General features: G+C 39.2%; 1 protein-coding gene across 2 annotated transcripts; it reads left to right on the top strand.

Moving 5' to 3' along the window:
- The first annotated feature begins 5,758 nt into the window (after window positions 1-5,758).
- On the top strand, window positions 5,759-11,071 carry LOC124131488 (probable maltase-glucoamylase 2). 2 transcript variants are annotated; one of them, XM_048397997.1, is made up of 2 exons: window positions 5,759-5,980; window positions 6,783-11,071. In XM_048397997.1, exon 2 carries the CDS (start codon window positions 6,997-6,999, stop codon window positions 7,903-7,905), a length of 909 nt encoding a protein of 302 aa, XP_048253954.1. In that variant the 5' UTR covers window positions 5,759-5,980; window positions 6,783-6,996; the 3' UTR covers window positions 7,906-11,071. The 2 variants fall into 2 exon arrangements, with proteins under 2 accessions (XP_048253954.1, XP_048253961.1); XM_048398004.1 differs by lacking the exon at window positions 5,759-5,980 and having other exon boundaries at window positions 6,118-6,862; window positions 7,063-11,071.
- Window positions 11,072-15,801: the final 4,730 nt, after the last annotated feature.

Raw genomic sequence — 15,801 nt, 5'->3', positions numbered from 1 at the left:
ATAGCCACACTAAACACTTCAAACTCAACTGGACATATTGGATGGTCTGATAAAGATAACTTCTTTTTTTTTTTTTTTTTTTTTTTTTCTTTTATTGTTTTTAGAAAGACGCACCTGTTACATAAATGGGCTTCCGCCCAGGGTAGCGGAAAGCCCATGACATAAAGCACAACTTATCAGTACATCTTACTTTGTTGTTTTTTATACAGAAAATAACATAATTCTCACTCACACATTCACTCTTGTTTATATATCATATTGCAGTTTAGGAAAGTACATGGTCTCAAACATTAAAATCTTAAGTACAAAACTAAAATTAAATTGAAAGCTGCTCCTCATTTTCGAAAAGTTGATGATACAGCATCCAAGCACCATAGAATTTCTGTTGATTACCTGTCTTTAAAGCAATATCTTTTTCAATGTTGTATCGTGAAAAAGCTTCCTTTTTATAAACATGAAAATAAGGTTTTGTATTTTGGAATTTGCATCTATAAATATAGTATTTTGCAATTAGTAAAAGTAAATCAAACACTTTATCTGTTTTTATGTTCTCTTTAACTCCAAAAAGTATCAATTCTGCACAAAATGTCATATTATAAACATGAAAGCACTGGTCGATCCACAATGACACTTCATCCCAAAATTGTTTTATTACATCACATTCCCAAAACAAGTGAGTAATTGTTTCCTTTTCATTGTGACAGAAGGAGCACAAATCATTCTGAGCATAATTGCGTAAATACAGAAAAGTATTAGTGGTGAGAATTCTGTGGGTAATTTTGTATTGAAACCATCGCAGTTTGACATCCTGTCTAGTACTGAAAATTTTATTATAAATATTGTTCCAATTTAAGTTTTCAAATTGTAATTCCCACTTTTCCTGCCCTTTAGTTTTCACTTCTCTAGAAACCAATGAAAAATAAATATGTTTTGAACCGGACTTGGAACTACAAATAGTTTTTACCACACAGCGCTGATCCTCCACAGAATCAGTTGGAACTCTAACTAACTTTAGAGCTCCAAGGTATTGTTTAACGCTGCTAACAACACCATAAAACTCCAAATAGGATGAACAAATACCATACATATCATTAAATTCCTCATATGACAGAAACTCCTTATTGGCCTTGACCAAGTCTATAATTTGGGAGATGCCCTTCTCAAACCAGCATTTCAAGAAAAATGATTTCCTATTAATTTTAATATTAGGGTTATAAAAAATTGGTTCAGTTAAAAAACTACTGAAAGATTCTGGCTTGATTTTCTTATCAAGCACTATAAATGACTGAAAACAACTTTTCCAAAACTCATTACTTATCAAAAATAATTTTCTTTCAAAAAACGTCACACCAAACTCACCAAGTTTACACAAATAAGGATATGTAGATTTAAATAGGTGCTTCCATTTTGAATCACCTGAGGACACAAGTCTCCTTATCCATGTGGCCTTAAGAGATGTTACATATGAAAAGATATTCACCATACCTAAGCCCCCTTGCTTAACAGGTTGACAAACTTTAATCCTCTTTACTTTGTCTCGTTTATCACTCCAAAGAAATTTAAAAAGCATAGCATTTAAAGTTACAAGAAAATCATTTGGGGGATCAGGCAGTGATAACAATAGATAATTGAGTTTTGAAATCAACAAGGATTTAATGATTGCCACCCTACCAATTGGTGTAACTATCCGTTTCATCCACCTATTCATAATCTGTTTTAACTCAAATAATTTGTCTTTAAAGTTCAACTGAACCATTTTTTTCAGATTTGTGCAAAATTTGACTCCTAGAATTCTAAACTCTTCTGGATTCCAACCAACAGGCAAATCATCTTTGAACTTTTCCTTACAACCTCTCTTGGAGCCAAGCCAGATAACTTGAGTTTTATTATAGTTAATCTTAAGACCAGATATTTTGGCAAAACAATCAAGAGAGTTAATACATGATACAAAGGAGGACTGACTACCATCAAGTAATATTTCCATATCATCAGCATACTGACTAAGAAGATACTCACTACCGTCCACCAGGATACCTTTGACATCTCTATTAGAGCGGATCATATTGGCTAGTATTTCTGCACAGAGAATAAATATATACGGTGACAATGGGTCACCCTGTCGGCAACCGCGTCTGATATTAAACCAAGATGACAACTGACCATTGATGGACATACAGCTTTTTATATCATTGTAAAATACCGATATATATTTTCTTAAATTTTCACCAAATCCCCAAAAGGATAAAGATTTGTCTATAAATGACCAAGCAATGGAATCAAATGCCTTCTCAAAGCCTATAAGAAGAAGCATACCAGGAATGTTTGATTTTTCTGTGCATGAGATGGCATCATAGATTAAGCGAATATTGTCACCAATGTAGCGACCTGTCATAAAGCCAGTCTGATCTTCATTAATGATAAATGGCAATCTTGACTTGATTCTATTTGCTATGCATGAAGATGCCAGCTTATATGAAACATTCAATAGTGATATGGGCCTCCAGTTAGTTATGAAGCGTTTAGGCTTGTCCCCCTTTGGAATACAGACAATAACCCCTTGTTTCTGGGTAACAGAGAGTTCACCAGATATTAAACCACAATTCAATGATCGCAATAAAAATTGTCCAATATCTTTCCAAAAGAATTTATAAAATTCAGTGGGAAAGCCATCTGAGCCTGGGCTTTTGTTATTTTGCATATTTTTCAAAGCTTTTGCCAGCTCATCAAGAGTTAATAGATCTTCCATCTCGTCCACATCACTTTTATTTAAAAAGGGGAGAGAATCTCTGTCCAACAGGGTATTCAAATCACAATCTTGCACCATGTGTTCTTTGCTACTGTATAAATTCTCATAGAAATTGGCAGCTTCAGCAATAATGTCACTTGAATTTAGCAATGTGGTGCCATCGTTTAACTCCAAATGAGTCATAGACTTGCTGACAAAATTCCTGTTCTCAAGGTTACAGAAATAGCTGCTAACTCTTTCACCATCCATAATCCACTTAGTTCTAGATCTTATGGCAATTCCAGCCATCTTGTGTTTCCTAATTTCCTCCAATTCTTTTCTTTTATCTTCCAAGTCATCAAAATTAATAACACTAGAAGTTTCAAGAATTTCGATCGATAAAGATAACTTGATACATATCAAAGTGTAGAAATATCACAACACTCGGCCACCCAACAACATATATCCTACATGGATATGATTTGACCGTATAACCAGAATGAATCTGGCACGAAAACATGACCAGCATGGTGAATGGTGAGGTGAGGTGAGGTGAAATTGGGTTCAACGTCGCGTCCAAGATTATTGCACTTATATGGCGACGTGCATGCACGTGTGTTTGTGGCTGCTTGTACTAGTCCGGACTGATGCCGATTTATAGTGCTAGCACACTGAGATACCATGCCGCAGTTTAACATGAATAACCCACTCAGACACAGTATACTGACTCCGAGCCGACCAGTCCTTGTTTTAGCCCTTTAATGTCGAGCGCCAGACAGGGTAACAACAAGTACCATCTTTTAACGTCTTTTGGTATGACGCGGCCGGGGATCGAAACCCGGACCTTCCGCTCTCCGGGCGGATGCTCTACCACTAGACCACGGAGGCGGTGCATGGTGCATGTGTATCCGCCCATGTAGTCCATAATATTCCAGCCATATCATGTACAAAAAACAAGTCTGGAGCAGGCAAACTAGTTTCGGAAAGCATGATCAAGGATCACAAAGCCTGACCACAGATCCCCATTTTTGCAGGGTCTTACAAGGTCCACAAAGGGATATAGCAGTTCGACTTTTATTACCGAGGGATTACTACAGCCACGGTGCTATGATGGCTTTGTGAAATAAGAACGGATACAGCAGGGCAAACTGATTTACTGCAAAGAAAATCATAAACCATAAGAGTAAACCATAGTACAGAACATGTTTGTTCATCGGTGAAACTCGTCATCCTGACTGTTGCGAAATCCAGGCATCCCTGACCCCAGACTGACAACTTGATCTGTTGGATGGTGTGCTGTATTGGAGGTCAAGGTCAAGTTGTGTGAACTGTGACCTTGATGCGAGTGAGTCTGTGAGCACCTCAACCTGTGCAACCTGACGGAAAGCAAACTCTTAGTGAACTCGACTTGGAGGAACTATATAGTTGGCTCGAGTTGACGAAACTACCTCTGGCGAAAGAATTGTATCTACACTGTAATTGCAATTCCTTTAACACTGCGATGCGTTATTTTGTTCATTTTGTTACAATCGCACTTACTTTTGATCCAAAGAAATCCAGGGAATCAATATGTCAGGTATTGTGGTCTAATTAAGTCGTTCTGAAGCATGGGCTAAGTTACAGTGAGTGAGTGAGAGGGAGGTTTAAAACCACTTTGAAACCCGTGAAGATCCGGGATAGAATAGTTCTTCAGCAACCCATGCTTGCCGTTTTAAAAAAGCGACTAACAGGATCGGGTGGTCAGGCTCCCTGACTTGGTTGATGCATGTCATCGTATCCCAATTGCGCCGAATGACGCTCAAGATGTCAATTACTGGATTTTCTGGTCCAGTCTCGATTATGTACAGACCGCCGTCATTTAGCTGTAATATTGCTGAGTGCGGCTTTAAACAACAAACTATAATCATTTTTACAACTTCGTGTCAGTTTAAAGTGCACTTTTATTCGCGTCCTACAATCTAATTAAAACACACTTGTGACGTCATTCTATTGTTTAAACGCTCCATTATTTTTTAGGAAAAGAGAGTTGGTTGTCAATTATACATTATCATGAACCAACGTTTCAATTGATTTACTCTTGGAATAGACAGAACTACTTTTTTTGTCGGAAAACATGTGTCGCCAGCCGGGTTCGAACCTGCACTATTTGATTTGCACATGGCAGTACTGTCTGAAATTAACTTTTAAATATTTTCAAATATTTGCATAATCTTTAAATCTAAAAGCATCAAATGTGTATAATGTTGCGCTACATTTGGTTACCTATAACAATTTTCATATTATAACGTCATTAGATAGACCTTTGTCGAGAGAAAAATCAGGTAAACATAGCTGGGGCAATATAAAATAATTCCCGCACTTAAAAAGTAAAAGTAGGGATGTATTTTAAGTAGGGGACTCATAATGGGCGATGTCCTATTTGTGTAATTAGTCCACATTTGATGTCATTGTACATCTCATCCTATTTTCAATAGACCATAGACGTATAGATAGATATTTCAAGTCTTTGCACAACGTCACTTACATAACTATTCTCTTATATGCATCAGCAATGTTGCACAATCTTTCATGAAAATATATTAAAGATGTTCAGATTTTCATCAATCATGAGAAAAATCTGACGTAATAACCAAATAACAATGTAGTGTGTACCCTTGAAAGATCATTTATTTGTATTTGTTGTATTTATTAAGTTTTTCATTTGGAGATAAATACTTGTCTTATCTACACATAGGAAGGTAATAATCATATTATTGCGTGACCTAAAATAAAGTACCACTATTACATGTAAGTACATTTTAGGGGTGTGAGAACAGACAAGCCAAATGGAGCCCATTTTCTTGGTAACACTGACTTTCGAAACATTTAGCTCTAAATATAGTTTCTTGGTTTTATATAGCTAATCGTGTATTTATTTTTTAGCGGTTTTGCAAAGGGAGATAACTTTTTATAACTTTCAGAGTAGGCTCCCTTTTAGGAATTATATTTAGGAAAGGGTAAGTTTTCTATATTTGACATTTGTATTTTCGGGGAATTTCACTTTGTTGTTATTCTGAATATTTCCTTCATTCACTTAATATATATTTTTAAAAATAAATGTCAGTTCCGGTGTTGCTAGGGTAACGGTTGCCAAGTTCAAGCCCGGCTCTTACGAATCTTCGTTTACCGAAGCGTATCATTGCTATCACACCTCTGCTATTTTGAAAGTTTAGTCGATATATTTGAGTTCCTGTACTTTCTTCTTACCACAGTAAGGTAATTAAACGTATTTCCTGTATAGATATAGTTTTCTGTTTCTCCAATGCTCCCAGATTTACTTTTGTTGTCAATTTAAACGTAACATGTCATCCTTGACAACAACCAAAATGTCCTTTCTTGACCCACCAGAACTGTACATTGTAATGACTGAATGTCCATGTACTGTTAACTTCTACATACATTTTTACCGTAAGACACAGGCCAACAGGCCGAATGGGGTGGTGACATCATCTCTAGGCCTATACCCGGATGTTTGAATCTACATGATAGAAATATGAATCTTGGGGCTAAACATGCAGTATTCAAAACAGACAATTAGTAATCCCGACTGCACATAAGAAAAGCCCAGGGCTTCTAGCTAGATAACATGTATTTTGACGGTTCTTTTGTAACATGTTACAACAATGTTGACAGCGATACTTGGCCCTACATCTATCTTTGTAGCACCAGTGTATGTCTTCCCCATTCCATTTGGTTGGCCGACTGTCCTATGTCATATCAGTAATTAATTAATAAAAGGCTAGATTCGGGTTTTAATTTGGTCATTCACATGGCTTTTTATCTAGCCTGCCATCTCATGTTTTGTCATGTATTTAATACTATTTATTAACACAAGGCCCGGTTAGTGCATCAGTGCTGGAGCTACCTTGGCATTATAGTGACAAACACCTAATGTGAGAATGAGGCCCTTTTAAAAGGTTTGAGGTTGGAATAAAACAGTTACTGAAAAATCATTCAGTCATTCACTCATTAATTTATTTCACACAGTCACATGTTCATACATGCATGTATTTTACAGATTTCTCTTGTGAGACTTGAGTCTGGAGTTGAGTACTCTAGTATAAACTTGAGTTGGTGCAAGAGAGTTCAACTGTGAAGGTAATTCAAGTGGTTTAGGCATTAGTATTAGACATTGCCCTTCTTGAAATTTCAAATGTGTAGACAATAACACATCACTTGAAGTTTCTTTTAAAATAAACCAATTACATTAAAAGCGTATTATCTTTAAATACATGTCTCTTGATTTTTCATGTAAAATGTACTTACAATTAATCAAATTAATCATTAACACACTTCAGGACCACAAGATGTTGTGTCCCAATGAGAGTTGGGTGAGCCTGGATGACTTTCAGCCTCGCTGTACCTGTCTCTACCCCCACACAACTTGGACTGATGCTGTCATCCCCTCCATTGCCACAAGAAGGTCCATCAGCCCCACTAACCCTACCCCTAGATCATCCATGTTTTGCAGTAACACCCCCAACAGCCCCATCGGCAAGTTACAAGAAAACCATGACTCCTTCCTTTATCCAGAATGTCCCAGATTTACTTCATTCTTTGACACCCCTGATCTAACATCAACATTTCTATCAGCCACTTCAGATATCTGGCCTGTCAGTCCAAGTGATGAGTCTCTCCCAGCCAGCACCAGCTCCAGTCTGACCAGCCTGAGTTCCATCAGTCTTACTGACCCCTTCCCCAGCTCTTCTACCCTTTTCAAGAATTCTGAGGAATTCCACAATGATCTTCTTCCCTCCCCATCTTCCAGCACCACCTGCTTGAACTATGGGCCCAAACCTAGCAGATCCATGGAATCAGTCATGTCAGGTTTCCCAGACGGCATCACCATCTCAGCTACAGTTTACAAAGACTTCTGGCTCTGTAACATCTCTGACCCTGTTCAGTATGGACCAAGACTGACCTCAAGCACCACATCTCTCCCTGTCAGCCCAGTGAGCAGCTTCACCAACCTGAGCCAGTGTGATGTGTCCTGCAGTCTGACCAGCCTAAGCCACCAAGGAGTGCCACGTCCAGTCCCTAGCAGGAGACCTGGACCCCTGAACAAGATGGTGGACAGGAAGAGAAAGAGAGATGAGGATGATGAGGTAGAGGTGAAGGTTTGTAAGAGGGCCAGGCTGTAGGTATGGTAGGTATAGTCAGATGTACATTGTTAATGTATGTCTGAAGCATCTATTTTAGACAACACTGTTTCATGTTTTACTCGGAGTAGAAATGTTTTTAAATTCTGCTATTATTCTAGTCACACTATATTTTATTGTCCTATCTATATTATATCCATATTTAAAATAGTTGTGTCCTTCCGCTGTTATTGCTTCATTGTAAGTTACTATACCAGTTTGTAATCACTTATAGCCCTATTCCTTATCACTGTCATTAAACATTTTCCACTTGTGTTCCAGCCTGATTCTGGGCCCTACTCTAATTCCTTCCTTGGTTGTGTCTCCTTTCCCTGTCCCTACAAGTGGTTGTAGCTCCTATTCCTGCCAGTGGTTGCAGATCCTATTCCTGTCCCTGCTAGTGGTTGTACCTCCTGCTCCTGTCCCTGTCAGTAGTTGCAGCTCTTGTGACGGTCCCTGCCAGTGGTTGTAGCTCCAATTCATGTCCCTGTCAGTAGTTGTAGCTCCTATTCCTGTTCCTGTCAGTAGTTGTAGCTCCGATTCCTGTCCCTGTCAGTAGTTGTAGCTCCTATTCCTGTCCCTGTAAGTAGTTGTAGCTCCTATTCCTGTCCCTGTCAGTAGTTGTAGCTCCTATTCCAGTCCCTGCCAGTAGTTGTAGCTCCTATTCCTGTCCCTGTAAGTAGTTGTAGCCTCTATTCCTGTCCCTGTCAGTAGTTGTAGCTCCTATTGATGTCCCTGCCAGTAGTTGTAGCTCCAATTCCTGCCCCTGCCAGTAGTTGTAGCTCATATTCCTGTCCCTGCCAGTAGTTGTAGCTCCTATTCCTGTCCCTGCCAGTGGTTGTAACTCCTCTTCCTGTCTGTGCCAGTGGTTGTAGCTGTTGTTCCTGTCCCTGTCAGACGTTGTAGCTCCCATTCCTGTCCTTGCCAGTAGTTGTACCTCCTATTCCTGTCCCTGTCAGTGGCTATAGCTCCTATTCCAGTCCCTGTCAGTAGTTGTAGCTCCTATTCCTGTCCCTGTCAGTGGCTGTAGCTCCTATTCCAGTCCCTGTCAGTAGTTGTAGCTCCTATTCCTGTCCCTGTCAGTAGCTGTAGCTCCTATTCCAGTCCCTGTCAGTAGTTGTAGCTCCTATTCCTGTCCCTGTTAGTAGTTGTAGCCCCTATTCCTGTCCCTGTCAGTAGTTGTAGCTCCTATTGATGTCCCTGCCAGTAGTTGTAGCTCCAATTCCTGCCCCTGCCAGTAGTTGTAGCTCCTATTCCTGTCCCTGCCAGTAGTTGTAGCTCCTATTCCTGTCCCTGCCAGTGGTTGTAACTCCTGTTCCTGTCTGTGCCAGTGGTTGTAGCTGTTGTTCCTGTCCCTGTCAGACGTTGTAGCTCCCATTCCTGTCCTTGCCAGTAGTTGTACCTCCTATTCCTGTCCCTGTCAGTGGCTGTAGCTCCTATTCCAGTCCCTGTCAGTAGTTGTAGCTCCTATTCCTGTCCCTGTCAGTGGCTGTAGCTCCTATTCCAGTCCCTGTCAGTAGTTGTAGCTCCTATTCCTGTCCCTGTCAGTAGCTGTAGCTCCTATTCCAGTCCCTGTCAGTAGTTGTAGCTCCTATTCCTGTCCCTGTAAGTAGTTGTAGCCCCTATTCCTGTCCCTGTCAGTAGTTGTAGCTCCTATTCCTGTCCCTGTCAGTAGTTGTAGCTCCTATTGATGTCCCTGCCAGTAGTTGTAGCTCCAATTCTTGTCCCTGCCAGTAGTTGTAGCTCCTATTCCTGTCCCTGCCACTAGTTGTAGCTCCTATTCCTGTCCCTGCCAGTAGTTGTAGTTCCTATTCCTGTCCATGTCAGTGTCTGTAACTCCTATTCCTGTCCCTGTCAGTAGTTGTAGCTCCTATTGATGTTCCAGCCAGTGGTTCACGCCTGGCTAGTGGTTGTCGTCCTTAGTTCTGTCAGTACGTATATCCCCTACTCCTGCCCCTTTCAGAGGTACTGGCAACTTGCATTCCTGACCCTTGCTCAAGCTAACATTACCTGGTTAATGATACATGTAAGCTCAGATCTAATGATACCAAATGATATGAATAGTACAATCAATGTTGCCTCAAAGAATATCTGGTAAGCTATGTACATGAAAAAGTAAGACAGGTAGTAATAAGTCAGTGTTAAAAAATGAAGTGCATGTATTATCCAGAACTGACTGGACATTAGTCCAAACTTTGTATTAAAACATAATCTGTGCAGATAAAACTATGGCAATATTTATTTGGGCTCAAAATCATAGACTAAATTCTGTTTGACATCTGATATATTTTCTATCAACCACTTATAAGATATAATGTTAAAGTCAGGGCTAGTACAGGTGGTGTGGGCGTGGCTAGAAGGGGAGGTGGAGGCCACTGTTTAGTTAGGTTAGTAGTTTGTATATAGTGTGTAAATAAGCTGAAAATCAGTAAACATTAACTGTCTCAGATGAATTGCCTACATGATGTATTTTCTTATGATTGTTAAAACATCAGTAAATGTATCCATTCATATAATGTTATAGTCAGGGCCCCTGTTTAGTTAGGCTAGTAGTTTGTATACAGTGTGTAAAATAGCTGAAGATCGGTAAACATTAATTGCCTATATGATGTAGTTTTCATATAATGTGGTGTGGGTGTGGCTAGAAGAGGAGGTGGAGGCCACTGTTTAGTTAGGCTAGTAGTTAGTTTGTATATAGTGTGTAAATAAGCTGAAGGTCGGTATTAAAACATTAACTGTGTCATATGAATTGCCTACTTGATGTATTTTCTTATGATTGTTAAAACACCAGTAAAGGTATCCGTTCATAGTATATTAAAGTCAGGGTTAGTACAGGTGGTGTAGGCGTGGCTAGAAGGGGAGGTGGAGGCCACTGTTTAGTTAGGCTGGTAGTTTGTATACAGTGTATAAAGAAGCTGAAGATCGGTAAACATGAACTGCGTCAAATAAATTAGAAACATGATTATAAAATCAAAACATCAATAAAGGTGGAATCATAATTGTTGAATAAAAATATATTTGCGTCTTTCTGTTGATTTATGCTTTAAAAATATAAATCTGTTTCAGAGAAAAAAATCAAAGTATCTTAAGTTTACTTTTATCTTTCTCCTTTGTTCATTCACTCTTCACAAACATAATCTGTTCAGAAAAATAAATCTTAATATCTAAAGTCTGTGTCTTTTGTTGTCATTCATACCCAAGGCAATATCCCAGCAGGTGACACCAGAAATGGGCTTCACACTTTGTACCTATGTAGGGAATCGAACCACAGTCCTCGGCATGAAGAGCGAATGCTTTCCCCCACCAGGCTACCTCACTGTCCTTATCCAAGGCAGATGTGGGATGAGACAGTGGAAATGTGGTGGCATATCACAAACATGTGCTCTGGAGTGAAACTGGTCTCTTTGACCATTTATTCACAAGAACTGACGTTTCTCGTTTGTTTGTTTGTTTGTTTGTTTGTTTGTTGTATAGCCACTGTATCAGTTAAGGTATATCTTGGTTGCCTGTAAATAATTGGGTCAGCGACAGACAATCGAGTGATTGATGTTATGAGTAACGATAGTTGGAGTTCGATGCCACGCAATAAACACAATAAAGAAAATAAAGTCACTGAAGCTGGCCACCTGATACAAGAAGTCCCCTGGTGCAAAGGTTGCTGGGGATCTACGCTAATCACGGCTGTCCACTAGAGACCATCCAGACGAATGGAGAATAAGTACATCATGACATACCTTTCTGACAAGAACATAAACCTATCAAAAAGATTAATCTAGATGAAAAAGTTTGAGTTACCGATTATAACTATTTTCAGTGTAAACCTTTGCTGTACATGCTAAGCATTATACCAACCTTGCATATTGAGATCACCCATTCAGACAATTTCTAGGAATTTAATACAATTAAAGAATGTTAGATCGGACTTACATAAGGCGTTTTGCACCCAGAATGCTATCGTTCCATCCTTCTCATATGTAGTGCCTGAATTTGGAAGGCATCAATTATTTGTTTGTTTGTTGTTAATGGCCACGCAATGTTGTATTCCAGCTAAATGACTGTGGCCTGTAAATAATTGAGTCTGCACCAGGCAAACCAGTATTTGACATCATGAAAAATCTTTATGTTGAGTAATCAGCAGGCTTAGAGGAGAATTCTTTTTTGGGTCTTATTCCACATTTGGCCAGTTCTTGTTTTATCCCTTTAATGCTGAGCAGTAACAACAAGCACCATCGTCCAACAGCTCTTGGTATGAAGCGGCCAGGGCATTGAAACACTAATGAGTGAGTGAGTGTATCAGTGAGTGAGTGAGTGAGTGAATGAGTGCCTGCGTGCGTGGGGAACGTTATTTTATGGTACACTTCACAATATATTACATCATAACGGACTACAAAAGGTTAGCCATATCAGTTATAATTGCATGAAGCAGTAATGGTGATGTGGCTGGAATAATGCTAATAGTGGCTTGAAACCATCGCCACACTCTGGTATGTCTACTCCTAATTCATTTACTTCCAGTGATAAAGTATTATACAGCTTTTAGCAATATTCCTGTCATATGGTGGACACTAGGAATGGGCTTCACAGATAGTGAGTGAGTTGTGACTAATGCCGTTTTAACAGTACTCCAATTATATCAAGTGTCAGCTTAATGTGGGAGGAAAGCCTGAAGTGATGTAGATCTAAGACGTTTTCCACTTTGGTAAAACCCACGATCATGGGTATGGTGCTGCCAACCTAGAAACATATCATTAGGAGCGAACCATGATTCAAACCCCTTGTGATAGGTTCCTCGTGTGCAACTCTGTACAGCGAATTGCGGCGCCATAGACGATTGGGCTACTCGTGCTCACACATAGTACCCATATGGGCAAACAAACCTAGTGTGGCCTGGACTACTCCATAGTCCCTCAAATACAACCATGCTGCCATGATAAATATGCTGTAATATTATTGATTACAGTATATAGCTGCACTCAATTAAATAACAACACTGTGTACGTAGATCACAGTAAGACGTGTACTGTACAAAAGATATGAAGTCAATGCTCCATGACTGAAAAAAACAACACATTCATTGAGAATATTTCATTGTTTACCAGTTTACATTAATCATACAATAGTGCATTCTGTCAAGATTACAGGATAACATCTGGTGTGGTATTCCCTTGGCTGCATTATGATTCTAAACACTTCAAACACAACTGGACATATTAGATGGTCTGATAAAACTAACTTCATACATATTGAAGTGTAGAAACATCACAACACTCGGCCATTTAACAACATACATCCTACATGGATATGATTTGACCGTAAAACAACCAGAATAAATCTGGCACGAAAACATGACAAGCATGGTGAATGAGTGATGTGAGAATAGTTTTATGCCGCTTTTAGCAATATGACAGCGGGGCGGGGCGTGACGAGTGAACGCTTTAACCACTAGACTACCCCACCGCCCTGACCAGCATGGTGGATGAGTGTGGTGAGTATGGTTTTACGCCGCTTTTAAAAATATTCCAGCAATATGACGAGAGAAGTCTAAAACCACTAGCTAGCCCTGACCAGCATGGTGGGACTCCCAGAGCCGCTACATTGCCTCAGTCGTCTCCATGCTTGCCAAGATGACTCCAGTGCTAGCCTTCCTGCTCATTGCACATGGGCCCAGCTCACAAATATCTGCGCTCGTCCACAATATTCCAGCCATGTCGTGTAAATAAACAAGTCTGGAGCAGGCAAACTAGTTTCGGAAAGCAAGAACAAGGATCACATAGCCTGACCACAGATCCCCATCTTTGCAGGCATCCAGAAGGTCCACAAAGGAGTATAGCAGTACGACTATTATTACTAAGGGAGTCTTGGCACTAGGTCCCCTGAGTCTCCTGGCTGAAACTCGGCATCCCGACTGTTGCGAAATCCAGGCATCCCTGATCCCAGACTGACAACTTGATCTGTTGGATGGTGTGCTGTATTGGAGGTCAAGGTCAAGTTGTGTGAACTGTGACCTTGATGCGAGTGAGTCGATGAGTTGATCACCTCAACCTGGACAACCTGACGGAAAGCAAACTCTTAGTTAACTCGACTTGGAGGAATTATACAGTTGGCTCCAGTTGGCAAAACTACCTCTGGCGAAAGAATTGTATCTACACTGTAATTGCAATTCCTTTAACACTCCGATGCGTTATTTTTTTTCATTTTGTTACAATCGCGCTTTCTTTTGATCCAAAGAAATCCAGGGAAACAATATGTCAGGTATTGTGGTCTAATTAAGTCGTTCTGAAGCATGGGCTAAGTTACAGTGAGTGAGTGAGAGGGAGGTTTAACACCACTTTGAAACCCGTGAAGATCCGGGATAGAATAGTTCTTCAGCAACCCATGCTTGCTGTTTTAAAAGGCGACTAACGGGATCGGGTGGTCAGGCTCCCTGACTTGGTTGATGCATGTCATCGTATCCCAATTGCGCCGAATGACGCTCATGATGTCAATTACTGGATTTTCTGGTCCAGTCTCGATTATGTACAGACCGCCGTCATTTAGCTGTAATATTGCTGAGTGCGGCGTTAAACAACAAACTATAATCATTTTTACAACTTCGTGTCAGTTTAAAGTGCACTTTTATTCGCGTCCTACAAACTAATTAAAACACACTTGTGACGACATTCTATTGTTTAAACGCTACATTATTTTTTAGGAAAAGAGAGTTGGTTGTCAATTATACATTATCATGAACCAACGTTTCAATTGATTTACTCTTGGAATAAACAGAACTACTTTTTTTGTCGGAAAAAATGTGTCGCCAGCCTGGCTCGAACCTGCACTATTTGATTTGAGGACGTCTAATTGTCGACCTGAGCTACGGCGGCACATGGCAGTACTGTCTGAAATTAACTTTTAAATATTTTCAAATATTTGCATAATCTTTAAATCTAAAAAGCATCAAATGTATATAATGTTGCGCTACATTTGGTTACCTATAACAATTTTCATATTATAACATCATTAGATAGACCTTTGTCGAGAGAAAAATCGGGTAAACAAAGCAGGGGAAATATAAAATCATTCTGTACTTGAGGTGTTTTTAAATTTATTCTCTAGGGTCTGGGAGACTGACAATGTTCATATTTAAAGCCATTAGATAAACCTTTGAACTTTTACCTTTAAGAAATCAGGTAAACGTAGCTGAGGCAATGTAGACTTGTCAAATCATTCTGTACTTAAGTTGGACTTTTTAAAATTTATTGTCTGGGGTCTGGGAGACAGACTATGTGAAAGTGTAAAAGTAGGGATGTATTTTAAGTAGGGGACTCATAATGGGCGATGTCCTATTTGTGTAATTAGTCCACATTTGATGTCATTGTAAATCTCATCCTATTTTCAATAGCCTATAGACGTATAGATAGATATTTCAAGACTTTTCACATCGTCACTTACATAACTATTCTCGTATATATGCATCAGCAATGTTGCACAATCTTTCATGAAAATATATTAAAGATGTTCAGATTTTCATCAATCATGAGAAAAATCTGACGTAATAACCAAATAACAATGTAGTGTGTACCCTTGAAAGATCATTTATTTGTATTTGTTGTATTTATTAAGTTTTTCATTTGGAGATAAATACTTGTCTTATCTACACATAGGAAGGTAATAATCATATTATTGCGTGACTTAAAATAAAGTACCACTATTACATGTAAGTACATTTTAGGGGTGTGAGAACGGACAAGCCAAATGGAGCCCATTTTCGTGGTAACACTGACTTTCGAAACATTAAGCTCTAAATATAGTTTCTTGGTTTTATATAGCTAATCGTGTATTTAATTTTTAGCGGTTTTGCAAAGGGAGATAACTTTTTATAACTTTCAGAGTAGGCTCCCTTTGAGGAATTATATTTAG

The sequence above is a fragment of the Haliotis rufescens genome, unplaced genomic scaffold (genome assembly GCF_023055435.1).
Source record: "Haliotis rufescens isolate VD_foot unplaced genomic scaffold, xgHalRufe1.0.p SCAF_1, whole genome shotgun sequence".
Classification (NCBI taxonomy): domain Eukaryota; kingdom Metazoa; phylum Mollusca; class Gastropoda; order Lepetellida; family Haliotidae; genus Haliotis; species Haliotis rufescens.
Note: the sequence above shows the minus strand (reverse complement) of the source record. Positions and strands in the feature narration are given on the sequence as shown.

Bases quoted from the DNA above. Each gene is read 5' to 3' on its own strand.
- LOC124131488 (XM_048397997.1), top strand. From the start codon at position 6,997: ATGTCTCTTGATTTTTCATGTAAAATGTACTTACAATTAATCAAATTA.